The following is an 18,970-nucleotide window of genomic DNA, read 5'->3' on the forward strand; positions in this document are numbered from 1 at the left end:
TTCCGGATTTTACCATATCTGTGACTGGTGATGCTTCCGGGTGGTGGGCTTGTAGTGTGCTGGCTGCAGCAAGGAAATCAGAAGATGTTTACTTCTTGGGAGGAGAGCAATGACAAATCTTGGTAAAACAGTTAAGAGCAGAGACATCACACTGACAACAAAGGTCCGCATAGTTAAAGCAATGGTATTCCCCGTAGTAACCTATGGCTGCGAGAGCTGGACCATAAGGAAGGCTGAGCGAAGGAAGATAGATGCTTTTGAACTGTGGTGTTGGAGGAGAATTCTGAGAGTGCCTTGGACTGCAAGAAGATTAAAGCAGTCAATACTCCAGGAAATAAAGCCAGACTGCTCACTGGAAGGACGGATACTGAAGCTGATACTGAAGCTGAAGCGCAAATATTTTGGCCACCTAATGCGAAAACTCACTAGAAAAGACCTCGATGCTGGGAAAGATTGAAGGCAAAAGGAGAAGGGGACGGCAGAGGATGAGATGGCTGGATAGCATCACTGATACAATGAATATGCACACTCTGGGAGAGAGCGCAGGACAGGAAGGCCTGGCGTGCTATGGTCCATGGGGTCATGAAGAGTCGGACACGACTGAACAACAACAACCTCGCTTTAGAATGTTTGGTAAATAACTATATTAAGACAATGATTAATGGGACTGTAACCTAATGTGAACAACTCTAACCTGAACCTACAGCTCGCTGGAAAGCGCGGTGTCATCTTTGCTGCACCAAAAACAGTTGCATGCCCCCGTTCTGAGAAGGCCTGGCACGCTGTGGTCCATGGAGTCGCGAAGAGTCGGACACGGCTTAACGACTGAACAACAACAAAGCTCACTTGAGGGAATGATATGACAGGCAAAACTGAAGTACTCTGGCCACATAATGAGAAGACGGGGCACCCCGGAGAAGATGCTGATGCTGGGGAAAGCGGAAGGCCAGAAGAGGAGGGGCCGGCCGAGGGCAAGAGGGATGGATGCCATTGCGGGGACGACGGCCTCGGCCTCGGGGAGCCGGGGGCGGCGACGCCGACGGGACGCTCCGGCGCGGGCTGGTCCATGCAGTCGCGAAGAGTCGGACGCGACTGAGCGAAGGAGCGGCGAGCAACACTCGCTCTGCAGCCACTCCGTCGCTTTCCCCTCCGCGTGGTCAGCCGGAAAGCGCGCCCGGGATCGCGCCCTTCCGCGGCCAGGAAGGAGACGGAAGCAGGGCCAGAGCTGCGGAGGCCCGGGCGCTGCGCGGGCCCCATGGCACCCCGCGCGAGGCAGGGCGAGGGGCCGCACAAGCCCCGCCGCCGACGGCCGGCCCTCCAGCTCCTCCTGGAGCTCCTCCTGGAGCTCCTCCTGGAGCTCCTCCTGGAGCTCCTCCTGGAGCTCCTCCTGGAGCTCCTCCTGGAGCTCCTCCTGGAGCTCCTCCTGGAGCTGCCTCGCCAGCGCCGAGAGGCGGCGGGGCTGCGAGCGGCGGACGTCGCCGCCCGGAACCCGCGCAGCGTTCGGGGGGCGGCCGGCGGGGGCGGCCCGGAGAAGCCCCGCCGGGGCACTGGGGATCGCGCCGCCGGTTTCTGGGCAGCGCTCGGCCTCCCGCCCGAGGCGAGGCGAGGCGAGGCGCGCGCGCGAGCCCGGCGCCACGGCTCTGCGCCGAGGGCGTCCCGCGCGCCGCGGCCGGAGTCTGACGTCCTCAGCCCGCGCCGGTCCCCGCCCCCCCGTTTCCGGTTCCGCGCGGGCGAGCGAGCGGCGGAAGTCGCGGAGCCGACGGGCGGCGGCGATGGCGGCGGCGCTCGGCAAGGTCTCCCGGCGGCTGGCGGCCGAGGCTCCCCGGGCCGGGCTGAGGAGGTCGCTGTCAGCGGCAGCCGCGGCAGGGCACGGAGAGGCCGGGTCGAGTAAGTCGGGCCGGGCCGGGCCGGGCCGGGCCGGGCGGCCTGTGGGGGTGACCTTGGGCCTGGCCGCCCGCGGAGCCTTCGCGCGCTGGTGTCTCAGTAGCTCCCCACGGGCGGTGTCAGGCAGCCCCAGCCTCCCCCGGCCTGCGCCCTCCGGATGTGTTGGACTGCAACCCCCATCGCCCCCAGCCAACACGGCCAACAGTATAGCTGGCGCGGGAGTGATGGGAGCTGCGGTCCCAACACATCCGGAGTGCGCCATGTTGGTGGAGGCTCGTCAGCCCCTTTGTGCCAGATGTTCGGGGCTAACAACAAGCGTTGGCCAGAGGCTGATCATTGTGGGAAGTGGAATGCGAGAAACAACAACTGGCACGGCACCGGGGGTGGTGGTGGTCTCCTCTTTCTCCTCACGCAGGGTCGCCCAGAGAAGGTGATGGACAGAAGTTTTAGCATAAACGTGTTAAGGCAGCCTTCTCCAGTCCAGTGCTTGCCAGATGTGTTGGGCTACAGCTCTCAGCAGTTCCCAGTGAGCATGGATGCTGGGAGTTATACAACACATCTGGAGGCCACCGGATTGGGGAAGGCTGTTGCAGTGTCTTCAGTATGGCAGGGGCACTTCAGTGTGAGGGGACAGGGCACTGGGTTGGGAAAGGCTGTGTTAAAAGACCTCAGCGCTGTGCATTGTAAGCTTGTGGAACTCACTGCCCCAAGATGGGAGGGTTTTATCCTTAAATAAGTAAGTTTCACTTAGGTGGTTTTAAAAAGAATTTATAGGGAAATGTATGGATGAAGAAAGTTCTTTCCATAACTATGGCAGCCAAATGGAGCCTCTAGGTTCAGAAGCAATGTACCAGGCACTGACAGATGGTGCCTTTCTGCCCTATTGGTAACAATCTTGGACAAGATGAATTTCCATCTTAGCCTTCCCCAGCCTGGTGGCCTCCAGATGTTTTGGACTTGAACTCCCATGGAGTTCAGGAATGCTGGAATGGCCGATGTTCAGGAATGCTTGAAGCTATAGTGCAAGACATCTGGAGAGCACCAGATTGGAGAATGCTGCACCAGCCTGACCCAGTAGGATCTTATGTAGGAAACCCTTTGGAAGCCCTCGCCAGTATGAGCATGCCCTGTCCTTGTCCTCTTCTATTTGAAATGCTCCCCTTCCCAACTCTGCTTCATGCATAGGTTTCTAGGTGAATCATGATGCATTTATGAAGCATTTTAGGGTGTTAGAAGCACCCCACATACTTTATAGAAACAGAAAGGCAACACCATACAAAAAATCCTTGAGCTACTAGCTGCAATGAGGGGAGGGGGAGTGCAACTGTAGATGTATCCTTATCCCAAAGCCGAGGAATCTCACCTTGTTTTGGGACTGATCTTCACTGTGTGTGTTTCCACAGAAACTGAGCTGGAATACATAAGAGACTTCTACAATGAGATTTTCTTTACTTTGCTGAACTTTAAGCTTTAGATTTTGCTTCTCTCCCTTGCCAGTATTATCAGCGTAATACAGATGGTGGGGAGGAACAGGGCGAGAGATGTAAAGGTTTGAGAAATGTTGAAGTCATGAAAAATAATTTTTCATAAAAACAAAAATTTGGGGTTGTGGGGAGAATGGAAAAATATGCATTTTTAGCACTCTTTACAGATCTAAAGACACTCTGTTACTTTAGGAACATAAGATGTATTATGTATAACTTGGTTTGCTCGTACAATGATCATTAAGGTTAAGAACATTTACATGTAAACTTATTGTTTGAATATACTTTTAAACTTAATATACAAAACATGATGATTTTATGAGCAAACCAAGTTGTATGTAGTACATTTTAGGTTCCTATTTTATGTCTGACCAGAGGGAATTTCAGCAAGTAGTCCCTGAAGCATCCTGGTATGCAGCATCTTTTTCTGTTTTTGAAGACTTGGTTGGGGTGGAGTTCAGGGAAATCCAGTCTGAAGGAAAAGCTACTGAGAGCTTGTTTAGCTGGGGAAGACTCTATTAGGGATGGTAACCAAGTGTATTTCCTTTAAGAACCTTTAATCCAGATGTGTAGAACCTCAGGCCCAGGGAACAAATCTCGCTCTCCAGGGATCCCCAGAAGACCCTGGTCTTTCCCCCCCTTTCCTCGAACCAGCAATAGTTTTGATGGTTTTCTGGCTTATGTGCCATTTCCCCCCATTCTGAGCGGTTATGCCTCTTCTAAGGCTTAGTTACTTGCCGTAAGAGTTTTTAGCAAAAATATACTGGTATTTCTGTTTTGCCCCTTGGAATGTGGCCCCTGAGAGCTTCTTTGAAATGGATTTCGGTCCTCAGGCTGAAAGAGGTTCCCCACCCCTGCTTTAAGCAGTATCAGCCTATTTCAAGAGTGACATTTTATTCCCTTTTGTAAATGGTTCCACTTAAGAAACATCTTATTTTTGGTTCATTTGCAAGGTTATTTTTAGTGGTTCAATCCCATTCTTATGCCATAAGAACTCAGCTGCTGAGGGTTTTTTTTAAAAGGTATAGAGTCGGACACGACTGAACGACTGAACAACAACAACAATGGAGCTTTTATTTGGGTGGTAGCAATTGAAGGTTTTATAATTGAGGCAGCATTTCCTAAAGGCGTAATCAGGAACTTTATGAAAAACTGGCAGTGAGTTCCATAGACCCATGCTTCAAAGTTGTTGTTTTTAAAAAGAAACACAGATGGGATAACCTACATGTTGTTGCATCGTATGTAGTGGCAGGATATCCTACAGTGTTTCTGTCACATATGGGTTTTAGAAGTACATTAACTGACTGTTACAGCATCTAACCAGAACAAGCTCAGAAACACAGGACTCTATAGAACGAAACCCAAACGTTCAAGATTGCACATTTGGGAAACCAAACATGACTTGGAGCATCCAATGACTCTCAGTAAAAGCTACATTAGATCAATAATTTTAATAAGGAATGGAAGAACTATCCCCGTAAGAGAGGATTTTAAAAAATCTTCTGCCTATGTCTTCAAAATGGCCACAAATCTCTAGGCATCTTATAAAAGTTTTCCTATTATGTAGTTTTTAGAAATTGTTTGTGGGGAGTAAAGGCTGGGGAGGAATACACGAACACCCTGGATAATAAATACCAAATCAGAGAAGGTACGGCTAAACATTCATAAAATATTCCGTAATCCAAAAGTTAGTTTCCCAGTTGGGGGGGGGGGGGAGGGGAATGACACGACAAAAAAGGTCCTTCAAAAAAAGGAGGGGGGAAATCCCCCCCTTCTTCCATTTTTTTCCCCCTGGGCCTTCATATCTCTAAGCAGGGCTCAGGCAGTGAGAACAGTAGCTTGCCTGAGGTTATGCAGTGAGTTCACAGCTGCGGTGAGACGTGACTCGTGTGTGTCCTCGTCTGAAGTCTCAAGTGCGCCTTTTGTGAGAGCAAGTGTACATTTTCGGAGAGCCTAGTGAGGAAATCTGGTAGAGGTCTGGCTGTGTAGTAGGGCAGCAAGGATCCCAGGTGCCTAGATGTCTAAGCATCTGTAAATGTGTTTGGGGTTTTTATTGACACCTAGGAAGTCAAGAGTTCCCTAGCTCTGCTCCAGAGTTCCCAGACTGTAGTTACTATTGACCAAATTGAAAAGCAAAGTGAGACCGCAGTCAAACAAATGGGCACCTGCCACTTTAAAGGAAAGAGCAGAACTTGAGCCAAGGTTCTCCCCACCCCCAGCCCAAACTTGGTTCAGATATACTGTAGGCAGCTCTGTCCATCAGTCTTTCTCCATCATGAATGCCTGCATGCAGATCTGAAACATACTGAAGTTGTTGGCCAGTTAGTATGATGGGCTGTACCCTAAGGACACAGGCTTGTTGTGTCAGTGCTGTGCTCTTTATTTCTGGGCAAAGAACAAGCAAACCTTGAGGTGTGGCCTGTGTGTGCATTCTCTCAATTAGCTCGTACATGGAAGATCCTCTCCTTTGTGGTTGCTCTCCCTGGAGTTGCTGTCTGCATGCTGAACTGCTACCTGAAGGCTCAGCACGAGCATGAACGGCCACCATTCATTCCTTACTCACATCTTCGCATACGGAGCAAGGTATTGGACTCAAAATATCCCTAAGCAAGTCTTGTTCTTCTAGACTTTGCAGAAGTTTGACCAAACCGAAATAGATGTGCCTATGTTTAATGCCCTCAAGTGTTGTCTTTACCAGATTGAAAACATTTTATGGCTGAGGCATATATACACATAGAGGGACAGAGACATGAAGTTCCCATTGTAAGCTTCCTGGGTGGTGGGCTCTCTTGAAAAAAGTTTCAGTTAAGGTCTCTTAAAAATCCAATTCTCATCCAATATGTAGTTTGATCCATAGCCAGTGCCACCCATCTTTGTTAGTTGAAAGGGAGCTTTTGGGTGGGATTACCCATGTGTAATACTAGGATAAAAAAACCCTTTTATTTCGAACTCAAATCTGGCTTGTACTCAGTCAGACCATTGGTTCATCTAGTCCAGTATTGTCAACGCTGACTGGCAGCAACATCTCTCTGGGATGTCAGGTAGTTTTTTCCAGGCCTACCTGGAGAGGCCGGAGAACCTTTTACATGCAAAACAGCTGTAAAGTGGCAGCATGCAAACCATAGAGCTGTGGTGCAGTCTGACAACCGAGGCTCTATCCACCCTTCCCTTGGGTCTTACAGCCCAAATGCATTGATGGAAGCCTTCAGATCCAACAAGGATGAAGGTTAAAACACCCTCTTTGTTGGGAGTGGAGAATTGTGCTCCTGACAGCCCACCAAATGCAGAGAGCCTAATTCTACTGGGAAACTAAGTGCATGCTCCACATGCACCTTGTTTCCCAGCAGTTGCTGGGATTTCAGCCATGCGGTGGTGACGACCACCACCCCAGCCTTTGGGGGCTGCATGAAGCCTGCAAGCTGAGCCATCCATTTTATTAGTAGTGTAACCTGCTTTGAGAACAACTCTTGAAAAGGAGGCTATAAACTTGTCTGTAAGTAAGGTTAGAACTGTACTTTCTGAACCCTAAGGTGTCCCTGCTCTCATTCTTGTGCTGAATGAAGCCACTATTCTACATACTCTGTTATACCGAAGTTTGCAAGATTCATTTCTGAAACATTTTTTTACAGCCAGAGATGGGGAATATGTGGCTCTTGTGTTGTTTGACTGCAACTCCCATCACCACTCAACTTTGGCTATGCTGATGGGAGTTGTAGCCACATATTCCCCATTCGTTTGGAGCTGTTACCGTGTTTCCTCAGTTTATATATTAAAAAAAGATCCAGGATAGTGTAGTGGTTTGAGTGTTGGACTGGGACTCGGTTCTAGACCTCAGTCATCCATGAAGCTCACTGAGTGACTTTGGGCCAGTCACTAGCTCTCAGCCTAACCTTCCTCACAGGGTTGTTGTGGGGATAAAATGGAGAGGATAATCATGTTACCTGTATTGGGTTCCTTGGACATAAAAAGGCGGGATATGAATGTAATGATACATAAGCAAGCTGTTATAAAGAGCTGTATTCCAGAGCTGTAGCAGGCTAAAACTGCCATCTCTCTCCTCTTTACAGCCCTTCCCTTGGGGCGATGGGAACCACACTCTTTTCCACAACGCACATGTTAACCCCCTCCCAACTGGCTATGAAGATGACCATTAAGTAAGCGGATCACAGCAGCACCATGGACCACTTAAGGTAGCTGGACCAGAACCCAGGCTGGGACCCACAATATATATATATATAAATGTTCTGCATTCCTTGTACTATCAAATTACGAAAGGCATTCTGACCTCTACAGCCTGTATCTTCTGAGGTCACCTAAAAAAAAAATAAAAATATTCCATCCAAACTTTTCCGTGAATTCTCTTAACCACCCAGTTCAAGACTATCTTATTTAGTGTCTTTGGAGAAGCCACACCTTTGAGCCTGGGAGGAAGCTGCAGTGTTTGTACAAGAGAGCACTTGCACCGCTGTGGCAGAGGGTTCTTCTGGGATGGAAGGAAAAATGGGGATATGAACTAGCACCCATATTGCTTGGTGCTTAAGCAAAGAGGTGAGATGGAACTATGCAGTATATTAAACCTGCTTATTTACACAGTGATAACCTAGTTCTCCTGACGGGTGAGCTCTTATTATACACTCTCCACATCTTCCTGGAGTGAAAAGGGCTGCAACCCTAGAGCAGGGATGGGGAGACCATAGCAGCTGTGAAGGGAAGGGTTCTCCCCTCCTTACATGCTGCCACCACCATCTGCCCCTCACCACTGGTTGGTAATTACATTTGAGGGGAAAGGGTCCCATTGGTAGGGATTTTCTAAGTCTATTTGCCCTGGGAGGTGGGGAGGCAGCTGCAGAGGGAAGGAGAGGAGGATGGGTGATATGTGTGAATAGGAGATGGGATGTGTGTGAGTGTGGGAAGGCTCCAGCTCCACCCACTGTTGGCATGCAGCCCTTGAGATGATGTCCAAGGGAATGCGGCCCTCAAAGGGGTGGGGTGGGGAGGTGCTTCACCCCTGTTCTAGTTCAACGCATCACTATTAGTAGCATTTTACACTGTGCTTTTGGAGTGCTCCTACCACATTTTCAGTGTAACAATTCTGACAGCCAGAAAGTCTATTGCCAATGTGGGGAAGGAGTCAGAGTAGCACCACTGGAAAAACATGTCCTCAGGTAAATAGCTGCAACAATTATATAGAAATGTATGTCTACCTTTTCTCCAAAGCAATACCAAAAAAATGTAAAGCCTACTACAAGCTGCTGCAGTTCTGTATGTTTAATTTCAATTTAATTAAATTAATTTTAATTTAATTCCCATTATTGCACATAGAAGACAACCTACACAGCTGCTCAGTCATGTTATAAGGCACTTTCTACTGCAAGAACACTTTCACACCTGCAACAAACCTGGGGTAACATTTTTTCTTCTGTTAAGAATATGTAGGTCATTCCTACACAGGCCCAGTGCCAGCTTCGAGGAAGCCTGGGCAAGGTGCCCTCTGCACACCGCACCTACCACTGCCACCAAGATAATGGAGGGCAAGGGCAGGCAGCAGCAGGGAAAGGCCGCCACTGTTGTAGTAGCCCAGCCTACTGCATCTCTCAGGGCTGGGACTTTAAAAGAAAAGTCAAGCTAGGCACATCAACACCAGGCCCCATGCCTGGTAGGCATGGGGGGCGGGGTCCCCCTAGGGTGGCACTTTGGGGAGAGGTGATGCTGAAAACAGAAGTGCTGAGATGGGGTGGCTGCAGTCACCATCTTTCCCCCCAAATGCTTCTGAGACCCAATGGAGCATTGTAGAGGGATGCTAAGTTGGGGTGGGGACCAGAGGCATGGGGGGGCCTGCTGCAACTGTCCACCCAGGTCCTTCTCCCTTTAGAGGTGGACCTTTAAAATTTGTTTTAAAAAATAACCCGATCTTTTCTTACATCCACACAAGCAGAATTAATATGATCATCTTTGTGGGGGCTGCAGGAAATTTCTGTAGATTCACCCATTGTACATTAGCATGTGACAATGTGTGCAAGTGATTGTTGTTCCAAGATGAAAGCAATAAGCCTACTTCCAAATTTAAGTTTAGTGCCTAGGATTTTTCCTTCAAAACTGCCTTTTTTGAAGGAAAGGAATTTGCTGACAAGTTCCAAGTTAATAGGAAACACAGTTCAGAGGTTTCTGCTCTGTCTCAGAATCTGAAACCTGTGAGGCCATCAATGGGGTGGGGGAGTCGCACATCATTTTAGCATTCTATTTAAAACCAATTTCTGCAGCAAATTACAAGGTAATGACTGGTTGCAACAGATGGATGGCAGGACAGCATCTCCTAAGATGGCGCAAACAAGAAAATAAAGGCGAGAGGTGCACAAAACTTTCCCACAGAGCTGGACTTTTCCTAGTTTTGAGGGGGTTCAACCCAGCTGCCTCAGTATGGTTGCGTACATACTGCATTTCAAACTAGTATAGTGAGGGTTTATGACTTAAGAGTGCAATCCTATGTATGTTTAGGATATGGGGCATGCCGGGAGTTGTAGGACTTCTGTCTAAACATGCATAGGATTGTGCCCTTAAGATACTTGCTTATACTAACTACCTACTTGTTTCAGTTCTAGATTTTGTTTCTATATATATATATATATATAGGCAGCTGACTCGTTTTAACGATTTGTGATTTTGGCTAAGTGAAACGAATTGGCTTTACACTTGCACCTCATGGTGCATAAATATCCCTCATTTTCTAGGTTTACATGCCAGAATGTACTGCACCAGTGCATGAGACAGAAAGGAGTAATAGCACCTTCCTTTCAAAGAATGAGCTATAGGTACATACTATTGTTAGAAGTTTCCCCCTCAGTGAACATGAAAGGGGGGCGGGGCTCCCCTTCATGATCACTGGCCAAATCTAACAAGTGGAAGGCAAATTCTAAGCATGTGTTTTATCTCCCTCTGGAAAAAAGGAACTGTTGTACACCTAAAATGTTTTCATCAGGCTTGTGACTTTGGCAGAGAAACAGGATTTTACAATACTTTGGATAACAAGCACACATAACCCGAGGCCCTCTTCAGAGAAATGCACAACCATCCTGTACCATCACTATGCTTGAATGCTGCATCATTTTTCCTTAAATACACCACTACACCCTAAAAGGAGGCATTTAAGTGGCACTGATGGACAGAAAAGATTTAAGAAACCAGAATTTCAACAGAACACATCAATTAATGGATCAGTCAGACCCCCTGACATTCATTTTAACATTTACAGTTAAGATTACATAAATAAAAGCAATCAGCTGAGAAACCAGGGTCTACTTGATAAGGGCCTACCTGATTCCATTGCTAGAAATACATTCAACTGTAAATCTGAAAGAGTCCCTCTTCCCCATACATGATGATGAAAACCTTCCACAGCTGCTACTAAAAATGAAACTGCAGCTCCTGGATTTATGGGGTAGATGTTGCCATGGTGAAGAGTCCTTGTTATTTCACCATCCACCGAGAAAATCTAGCTAGTCAGAATCTTGTTCAGCAGCCAACCAGTTTTAGCCCAGCTGTTTTTCAGTGTTCAAGAGATCCTTTTTCTGGTGTCTTCATGGTCAGGAAGAGTTTTCAGACTTTCCTTTGCTGGGGCCCATGAATTCCAGCCCTTCGATGGGTATGTCCTTCTCCTTAATAGCTTTCTGGGAGGGGAGAAAAGGAAACCTATTAAGAATTCCAAGGTTGCTCAGAGAACTTCATTTAAATTATACCAAGCACTGAGACTCCAGATTAAACTTGAGAAGGAGGTTTTGGATCATCCATACAATAGCAACTGCAAAATTCAGAGGCACAACTCGGCCTGTTCTCCCTCCACTGTATGGAACTCCTTTCTAGGGCTTGGTGCAGTATCCTTGCTTTAAATCCTTCAAGAACTATTTTTTTCATGAGGCATCTGGTTTAACCCCTTAATCCTCATTTCCCAATTGTAACCCAGGCTGCAGTTCTATACACACTCCTTTTCTTCTTGGTACATCTGGACCTGGTAGAAGGGTGTGTGTGTGAAGTAGAAGCAGGACCAGCTTGGAGAGCTGCCACCATTCCATGCCATGGGGCCCCTCCTGAGCCCAACCGCCACCAAAGGTGCTTCCGAAGAGCCATCTTGCACCGGGAGGGGAAGCAGAAACAGCTTCTTCAAGACAAATTCCTTACTTCTTTCTGTGTGGAGTGAAGAAGACTGGGTGGGGTAAGGAAGCACCTATTCTTTCTCTTCCTGCCCCCTGATCAGTGGCAGGTAGGAAAGAGAACCTGACACCCTAAAAATTTCAAGTTATTTATTAAAAATAATTTTTTGAAGGGGGCAAGGAGTGGAAAGTTTTGCAGGCACCATTTGAGGTTCCCACGGGCATCATGTGGAAGACCCCAACATAGAGCTTTATAGGTAAGCACCTGCATCTTGAATTGTGCCAAGGAATAGACTGGCAGCCAGTGCAACTGATGCAAGACTGGTGGAATATGGGCAACAAAGCACTCATCAGAAAGTAGCCTGGCTGCTGTATTCTGCACTGGCTGAAGTTTTCCAACACCCTTCAAGGGCAGCCTCATGTGGAGATATCCAATTGCCAGAAATGCTGAAGCCATGGGGGAAATGTTTTCCCCCCAGTGTTTTGGAAAACAAAATTGAGGGGGAAATGGAAAAATATGCAACGCTTATATTTTTAGTGCTCTGTACTGATCTAAAGTCCCTTAAGATGCAATCCTATGCATGTTTAGACAGAAGAGTCCTACAACTCCCAGCATGCCCCAGCTGGCACTGCTGGCTGGGGCATGCTGGGAGTTGTAGGACTCTTTTCTGTCTAAATATGCATAGGATTGCACCTTTAGTTACATTAGGAACATAAAAGGTACTATGTATAACTTGGTTTGCTCGTAGCATCATTAAAATTAAATGTGTAATTATCTGAATAAATGATACTTTTAAAGTTAATAGACCAAACACGATAATTTTATGAGGAAACCAAGTTATAGAGAATGCATGTCAAGTTCCTATTTTATGTCTGACCAGGGAGAATTTTAGCAAGTAGTCCCTGAAGCATCCTGGTATGCAGCAACTTTTTCTGTTTGTGAAGAATTGGTTGGAGTGGAGTTTAAGGAAATCTGGTCTGAAGGAAAAGCTACTGAGTGCTTATTTAGCTGGGGAAGACTCTCTTATCCATTCACGTATTTACTTTAAGAACCTTTAAGCAATCTCAGCCTGTTATTTAAAGAGTGACGTTTTATTCCTTTTTGTAAATAATGTCCCTTAATAAACATCGTATTTTTTTCATTTTTAAAGGTTGTGTCTAGCCGTGGTGTCAATCCCATACCTGTGCCACAGGAACCAGGCTACTGAGTTTCTTTTAGGTATAGAGGTTTTATTTGGGTGGTAGTGGTTAAAGGTTTTACAGCTGAGGCAGTATTCCCTAACAGTAAGGCCTAATTAGGAACTCTATTAAAAACTGGCAGTGAGTTCCATAGAATCATGTCTCTAAGGATTTTTTTTGATTTAAGAAAAGAAACACATTGTTCCATCACATATAGTGGCAAGATAACCTACAATAATTCTTTCATATATTGGTTTTTGAAGTACATTCACTGACTGGTACAGCATCTAGCAGAATGAGCCCAGAAACACACTATAGAAAAAACAACAACCCCAAACTGCGAAGAATCCACATTTGGGAAACTGAGCATGACTTGGAGGCCACCATTTTGCACTCCTGGCCACCCAGGAAAAAGGAAGGAATGGGCAGATCACATTCCTGCTGCCTCTTAAGTTGGGAGGCTTAGGGGTGGCAGCTGGGCAACTAGGAGAGGGCTGGAAATGACTGTGGGGAAAATTGGAGGTGATCCGATGGAGGGGCAAAAGGAAGTGGGGAGGCTGGGAGTGAGGCCAGGAGAGCTCAGGGTGACCTGAAGTGGGGGAGGAAGAAGCAGGGAGACTAGGGCTGGGCTGGGCTGTGAAGAGCAACAGGACAGATTAGGGAGGTGTGCAGCACTCATTGACCCAATGGGGTTGGGGGGAGAAAGCAGGGAAAGGCTGTATATGTGGTTTTGGGAGGGGTATGTGTATTCTTGAATGAGAGACAGACCTGTGGGTTCAAAGGAGTAGTTTTGTGTTCTAAGGCTCAGACCCCACCTCGGCCTTGTCTTCAGGCTCTTGGGCAAGTTACTTGTCTTGTAGCCTTACCCATTTCCCATTCTGTAAAACGGGTGTTGTGTAATTGGCCATGCCCACCATAGCAGCTATTTTGTGATCATGCCTAGGATCCTTTCTCAAAATTCCACATGTGCCCAGTGGCCCAAGAAGTTTGGAGACCCCATGCTCCAAAGTTTCAGGGAGAGAGTTTGGAGGTCTTCCCAAGTATCAACCCAAATCTCTTTAGCCAGAAAGTCCAGGGATCAAATCTGGGGTTTTGTGAATATGTTAAATTATTATCCAGCCGTTCCTTAAAGAATATCAGGAGAGTGTGCACAGCTCCCCACCTCATAACCACCCCTAAGTCCCTGAGGGTGAAAGACAGCAGCTGGCCCAAGGTCTCCCAGTGAGCTTCATGGGCAAATGACCCTAGTCCAGCAGACTTTACCACTGCACCACACCACCTCTCACACGCAAAGCGTGCACCCTTTGCCCTTCAGTTGCCAAAGCAGCCTTCCCCAACTTGCTGATGCTGGACTGCAACTCCCTGCCCACTAGCCTGCTGGCTGGGGATGACGGGAGTTGCAGACCAACACATCAGAGGGCTCCAGGTTGGGGAGGGCTGTCCTAACGAGATGCCCGCCCCGCCCCCGGAGCAAGGGCTGCCCCGGCGATTCGAACTTGGGGCTGTCTCCGCCTAAAGCGAGAGTTACGCGCCAGACCACTCAGCTAGAGGCCCCTTGAGCCTGGCAGGGGAGAGACGACAGCTGACGCGGGGGCTTCGCGGCCTTCCACAGCTCGAGCCTCTCGCTCTGCACGCGCCCAGAGGCACCCTTCCTCCCGCCCTTGCCTGGACGCAGAGCTGGTAGCGCTTGAAGAGCTGGACGCAGGGGTCGCCGCCGCTGCTCTCCCCCTTCAGGAACTTCTCGGCGAACCAGCGGTTGAAGCACTGGTCGTACTCCTGCTTCAGCTCCGTGCAGGCCTCGCCCACGCTGTTCATGGCGGCGGCGGCACCCGGGACGACGCAGCCCCGCGGGCCTGGGGCGGCCGGCAGGAAGTGCGGCGCCGCTAATGGGCGCCATTTCCGCTTTTGCTCCCGGAAGCGGGAGCCCGGGCCGACGGACTTCCGGGCGGGCGGAAGGGCGGCATGTGGAGCCAGCGGGTGTCCCGCGCCTTCCGCGCAGCCTTTTGCTCCCGCGGCGCTGCTCCCACGGGGGTCCCCTCCGCGCCGGCCGAGGAAGCAGGAGCCTGCCGGGTGAGGAGGGGGCCGCGGGTGTCTCAGCCCCAGAGCCCGGTTTCAGTTCCAGCGAGGAGCTGCGCAGGGCGCGTCCCTCTCCCGTTCTCCCACGCTTAGCGAAGGGCTTTCGGACTCCGGTGAGGATGGCAACACCTGTAGTGCAGCCCTTCAAGGTGCTTCACCTGCGCCGTGCCGATATCCGCAGCAATAGGCATCTGACTGCACAAAGAGGACAGGCCTGCGCCACAGGGCTGGAGCTCTCTCCACCCACCCACGCGCGCCCCTCGCAAGCGAGTCTGTGGCGGAGGCAGGATTTATGCCTGACCAGAATCCAGATTCACAGCTTTTCTTTCCCGCTACGCTAATAATCGAACAAAAGGTTTCGAATCATAACATGCGCGAACTCACCCCTTCTCTCCCCCCCCCCCCATTTAAGACCTGGGCTCAGTCCTGCTACCTATGAATTACAGTGTCCCCACACATCTGAACTAGGGGAGGTTGCTTCCAGAGACAAGGTGTTTGTTTCTACAAATTAAGCACTGCTACATTATTTAGCTTGGCAGGCTAGGCTGGCCGATTGCTCTTCGCCATTAAGTATTTCAGCAATGTGAATTTTTTTACTAGTTTAGTCAATGAACACTGCAACCTTAAACATGTATACTTGGAAGCAAAAAAGGGGAAACCAGTAAATAAAGCCAAAATAAATCACAAGAAAAATCTCCCCATTACACTTTTTTAAAATTGAGGATTTTCAGAAAGGAATAGCTGTTTCCCTCACATTATCATGTAAGAATCTCCTTGCAGGACCTAAATACATTACTTTTTTCTTTCTGAAGAAAAAGGTAACTGTGGAGTTGCTGGATCATCTGGAGCGTCTGGCGCTTGTTGATTTTCGCAATTGGGAGGGTGTGGAACGTTTGGAGAAAGCAATTGAATTTGCTGAGCAACTTCATAGTGTTAATACAGATGGAGTGGAGCCAATGGATTCCGTACTGGAAGACAGGTAAGCACCTATTAGCAGTTAAATTTACTTCCTGGTCTCTGCACAGATCTTCTCTCTACTCTTAGTTTTGTTGCTTGTTTCCCCTGCACAAGCCTTATCATACTTAAACATCTACATTTTACTCCACAGAAACAGTCTAGATATAAATGTAGCAAAGGGTTCCTCTAGAAATGCTGTTGGACTGAATACAATTTCTTGTGCTGCAGCAGGCTGAAAATATCCAAAAGATTCACAAGATGGTAGATCCTGCATTGAAAGGTGACCTAGAAATATTTTAAATATTTTAAAAATTGTGACAGCTGCTAGCTTCAGTGAAAGATTATGCACGTTTACTTAGAAGTGAGCCCCGTTGAGTTCAGAGGAGCTTATTCCCAAGTAGCAAGAGGGAGCCTAGGATTTAAGGAATTCATGGAGCTCTGTCAGTATCTTTAGCCATGATAGCCAAGCGGACTCCTGTGTTAGGAGGAAGTCTAGCTTTGATTCCGATGACAAAGAACAAGGGCAGGTCATCCCCCTTCATGCCCTGCTGAGAGCTTCTGGAGACAGAATGTTGGACTAGACAGACATTTAGTCCAGCAGGACAATTCTTACATTCTTATGAATTAGGTACAGTGTATTCCCGTATTCCATCGGCGGAGTCTCAACATTCAAATCACATCTTGCAGTGGTCCGTGTAATCAGACCATTAATCCAAAGTCAGTGTAATATAGGACAGAACAGGGGAGGAAAGCTTTTCTTGTTTCTTGATTACCTTCGAAGAAAGTAGTAAGGGGTCTGAGCGTATAACATACCACCATCCAAAGCGCAACTGAAAGGTTATGATAATTTACACACACACACACTTGACTCCTTCTTGCCACGGGAGGTCAAGTGGTGCGGCCTGACTCTTGTGCACTTCTTTGATTCTGTATTTCCCATACTACATTTAGGAAGCCGAGTAATAACTTTGTGCTCCCCAGGCATCTGTATCTCAGGGAAGATAATATCACAGAAGGCAACTGTGCAGAGGAGTTACTGAAGAAAGCTAAGCAGACGGTTGAAGAATATTTTGTAGCTCCACCAGGTAACAGCTTGTTTTGCGCATGCAGTTAGGTCCTTGCTGTAAGATGCTTGAAACTTTTCAATATTTAGCTGTGTGTGTACGCTTGTTGCCAAACTGATACTTCCTAACTCCCCTCAGCTCAAGAACTGCAACCTAACAATTCAGCTAATATCCTTATACAGGAGGGCAGGTCTGTAATCCATGCTAAAAGCACCAAATCCTCTACGCAGTGCTGGTTTTTGTAACCTGTCGAAATTATGCAAGTAAGTATACCGTTGCTGATCTGCTATAGCGTATCTGCTATACTTCAGAATACTAATTTTGCTAGTCCCAGATTTTAACAAGAAGCAACACAGGGCACTAGAGCTATGTCTGCTGGCCAATAGGAAAGCTTATTCAAAAACTGTCCCAGCTTCTGGGCATTTACAAGGCATTTCCCACATTTGAAGTACATTTTTACCACTGCAAGGGCTGGAAGGTTTTAAAACTGAAAGCTGAGATACTTAGAAAGCAGAATTCTACGCCTAGTATCTTGTACTTGCAGCACACACAGCTGAGTATGGGAAGCATTGGCTAGGAAAACAGAACAGCTGTAGTCACCTACAGAGAAGCACTGGACTCAGTCCCCATTTTCTTACTCGTCACAAATGCAGACAAAATTGACTCAGTTTTACATCAGTGTTAATTGTATTACAACAATCACTCTTGGTTGCAGGAGAGAAGGACTGGAGTTGTCAAAGTAAAACCTGTACTTGGAAGTAAATTCAAGCCAATTTTATTGTTTGCATTAGGTAACATCCCTTTACCAAAGCTGGAAGACAGAGAGACTTTTCTGCGGAGGGAAGAGTCCTAGGCAGAAGATCCAACTTCATATGCCACCACTGATTTTAGAACCTGGAATCCAGTCCATGCATCTGGAATTAAATCTTTTGCCACATCCTTCCACAATTTCCGTTTTCTTTTTCTGAAATGACTGCCATTGATATTCTGCCTTGGTTTAGTCTATTAAGCCTTGCAACCTCAAACATATTGTCTATTGGAGTGAATCTAGAGTATTCATAGAAAAGACCTACTGAAATCAATGGGATTCCCATTGATTTCAGTAGATGTTCTCTGACAAAAACTGGATCCATCCCTATGTTTACAACTCCAGACGAGGGCAAAGTTCCAGACCAAAGTTAAGCATGCTTAAGCCTGCTATTTTCAGTGGTGCTTGGATGTACCTGTTTGATTGTGACTAAAACATTTTAATGACCTTCACAGAAAAGAAAAACACACTCTTTAATTCTGAAAACGCTATGATCTAGAACAGGGCTGAGCAACTTGTAGGCCAAAACATCTGGAGGGTCACAACTCCAATCATCCCTTACCCTTGGCTATGCTGGTTAGGGCTGATGGGAGTTATAGGCCAAAATATCTCAAGGGCCACAAGTTGCCCGCCCCTAGAAAAGTGGAAGTCATGGGATGGGGAGAGAGCTGCATAGAGAAACACTTTATAAAAACCTAAATGGCCCAGAGACTTTCACACTCCGTCACACTGACTCTCCAACTGTAAATTAAAAGGAGAGATAACACTGCAAGACCATGTGCCTGGCCTTGTGGTGTACTGTGACAAACAGACTGAAATAAATGTTGGGAGCAGGCTGTCACAGACCTGCAGCACTCTTGAAGATACCCAAGTATGGAGCGGGGGAGGGAGGGCGAGAGGAGTATTTTGGCAACAAAAGGTTGTCTCACTAAGGCAGGGGTGTCAAACGACAGCCCAAAGGCCAAATTAAATTTGGAGAAGCGCTCAGCCTGCATTCCAGTGATGGGTGAGGCTGAAGGCAAAAGTGGGTGGAGGCAAAAAAAAAACCCAGCATATTTTAGTGTAAAGCTCTCCTTAGGAGGAGTATTTCAACCTTTTAGAATGAGGAAAAAACTGCAAAAGCCAAGAAACCACTAAGCAATTGATGGCTGGGGGAAAGGGGGTGTGGTCATAGGCCCTGCACTAATGCCTAGCCCAGGATAAAACTTTAAATGGGGGGATGTAGATCTCTAGCATTTTTCCCCTACCCAGATTCAAAGGCAGTCTGGACTAGTCCTCATCTGCCAAGATATGGGAAAACTATGGTTTAATGGTAGCACTGCTACTCCATAGTGCTTGTAGGAAAAAATACTGTAAATGTTTTATTTTTAGATG

At 47.5% G+C, this 18,970-nt stretch overlaps 3 protein-coding genes across 6 annotated transcripts; 2 read left to right on the forward strand and 1 right to left on the reverse strand.

Annotated features, from left to right (window-relative positions):
- The first annotated feature begins 1,736 nt into the window (after positions 1 to 1,736).
- On the forward strand, positions 1,737 to 8,669 carry COX6A1 (cytochrome c oxidase subunit 6A1). Its single transcript, XM_084819745.1, has 3 exons — positions 1,737 to 1,887; positions 5,812 to 5,951; positions 7,436 to 8,669. The coding sequence occupies exons 1-3, from the start codon at positions 1,773 to 1,775 to the stop codon at positions 7,520 to 7,522; spliced, it is 342 nt and encodes a 113-aa protein (XP_084675871.1). The 5' UTR covers positions 1,737 to 1,772; the 3' UTR covers positions 7,523 to 8,669.
- Positions 8,613 to 14,798, reverse strand: TRIAP1 (TP53 regulated inhibitor of apoptosis 1). Its single transcript, XM_084819747.1, has 2 exons — positions 14,357 to 14,798; positions 8,613 to 11,032 (listed from the first exon to the last, which is right to left on the reverse strand). The coding sequence occupies exons 1-2, from the start codon at positions 14,504 to 14,506 to the stop codon at positions 10,949 to 10,951; spliced, it is 234 nt and encodes a 77-aa protein (XP_084675873.1). The 5' UTR covers positions 14,507 to 14,798; the 3' UTR covers positions 8,613 to 10,948.
- GATC (glutamyl-tRNA amidotransferase subunit C) lies at positions 14,563 to 18,928 on the forward strand. 4 transcript variants are annotated; one of them, XR_014785732.1, is made up of 5 exons: positions 14,627 to 14,761; positions 15,580 to 15,746; positions 15,876 to 16,004; positions 16,706 to 16,809; positions 17,580 to 17,734. XR_014785732.1 is itself a non-coding variant. In XM_084819742.1 (4 exons), exons 1-4 carry the CDS (start codon positions 14,578 to 14,580, stop codon positions 17,639 to 17,641), a joined length of 672 nt encoding a protein of 223 aa, XP_084675868.1. In that variant the 5' UTR covers positions 14,563 to 14,577; the 3' UTR covers positions 17,642 to 18,928. The 4 variants fall into 4 exon arrangements, 3 of the variants coding, with proteins under 3 accessions (XP_084675868.1, XP_084675869.1, XP_084675870.1); XM_084819742.1 differs by lacking the exon at positions 15,876 to 16,004 and having other exon boundaries at positions 14,563 to 14,916; positions 17,580 to 18,928; XM_084819743.1 differs by lacking the exon at positions 15,876 to 16,004 and having other exon boundaries at positions 14,563 to 14,880; positions 17,580 to 18,928.
- Positions 18,929 to 18,970: the final 42 nt, after the last annotated feature.

This window comes from Heloderma suspectum, chromosome 13 (assembly GCF_057233095.1).
Source record: "Heloderma suspectum isolate Gila_16-S chromosome 13, 16-S_ref, whole genome shotgun sequence".
NCBI classification, from domain to species: Eukaryota; Metazoa; Chordata; class Lepidosauria; order Squamata; family Helodermatidae; genus Heloderma; species Heloderma suspectum.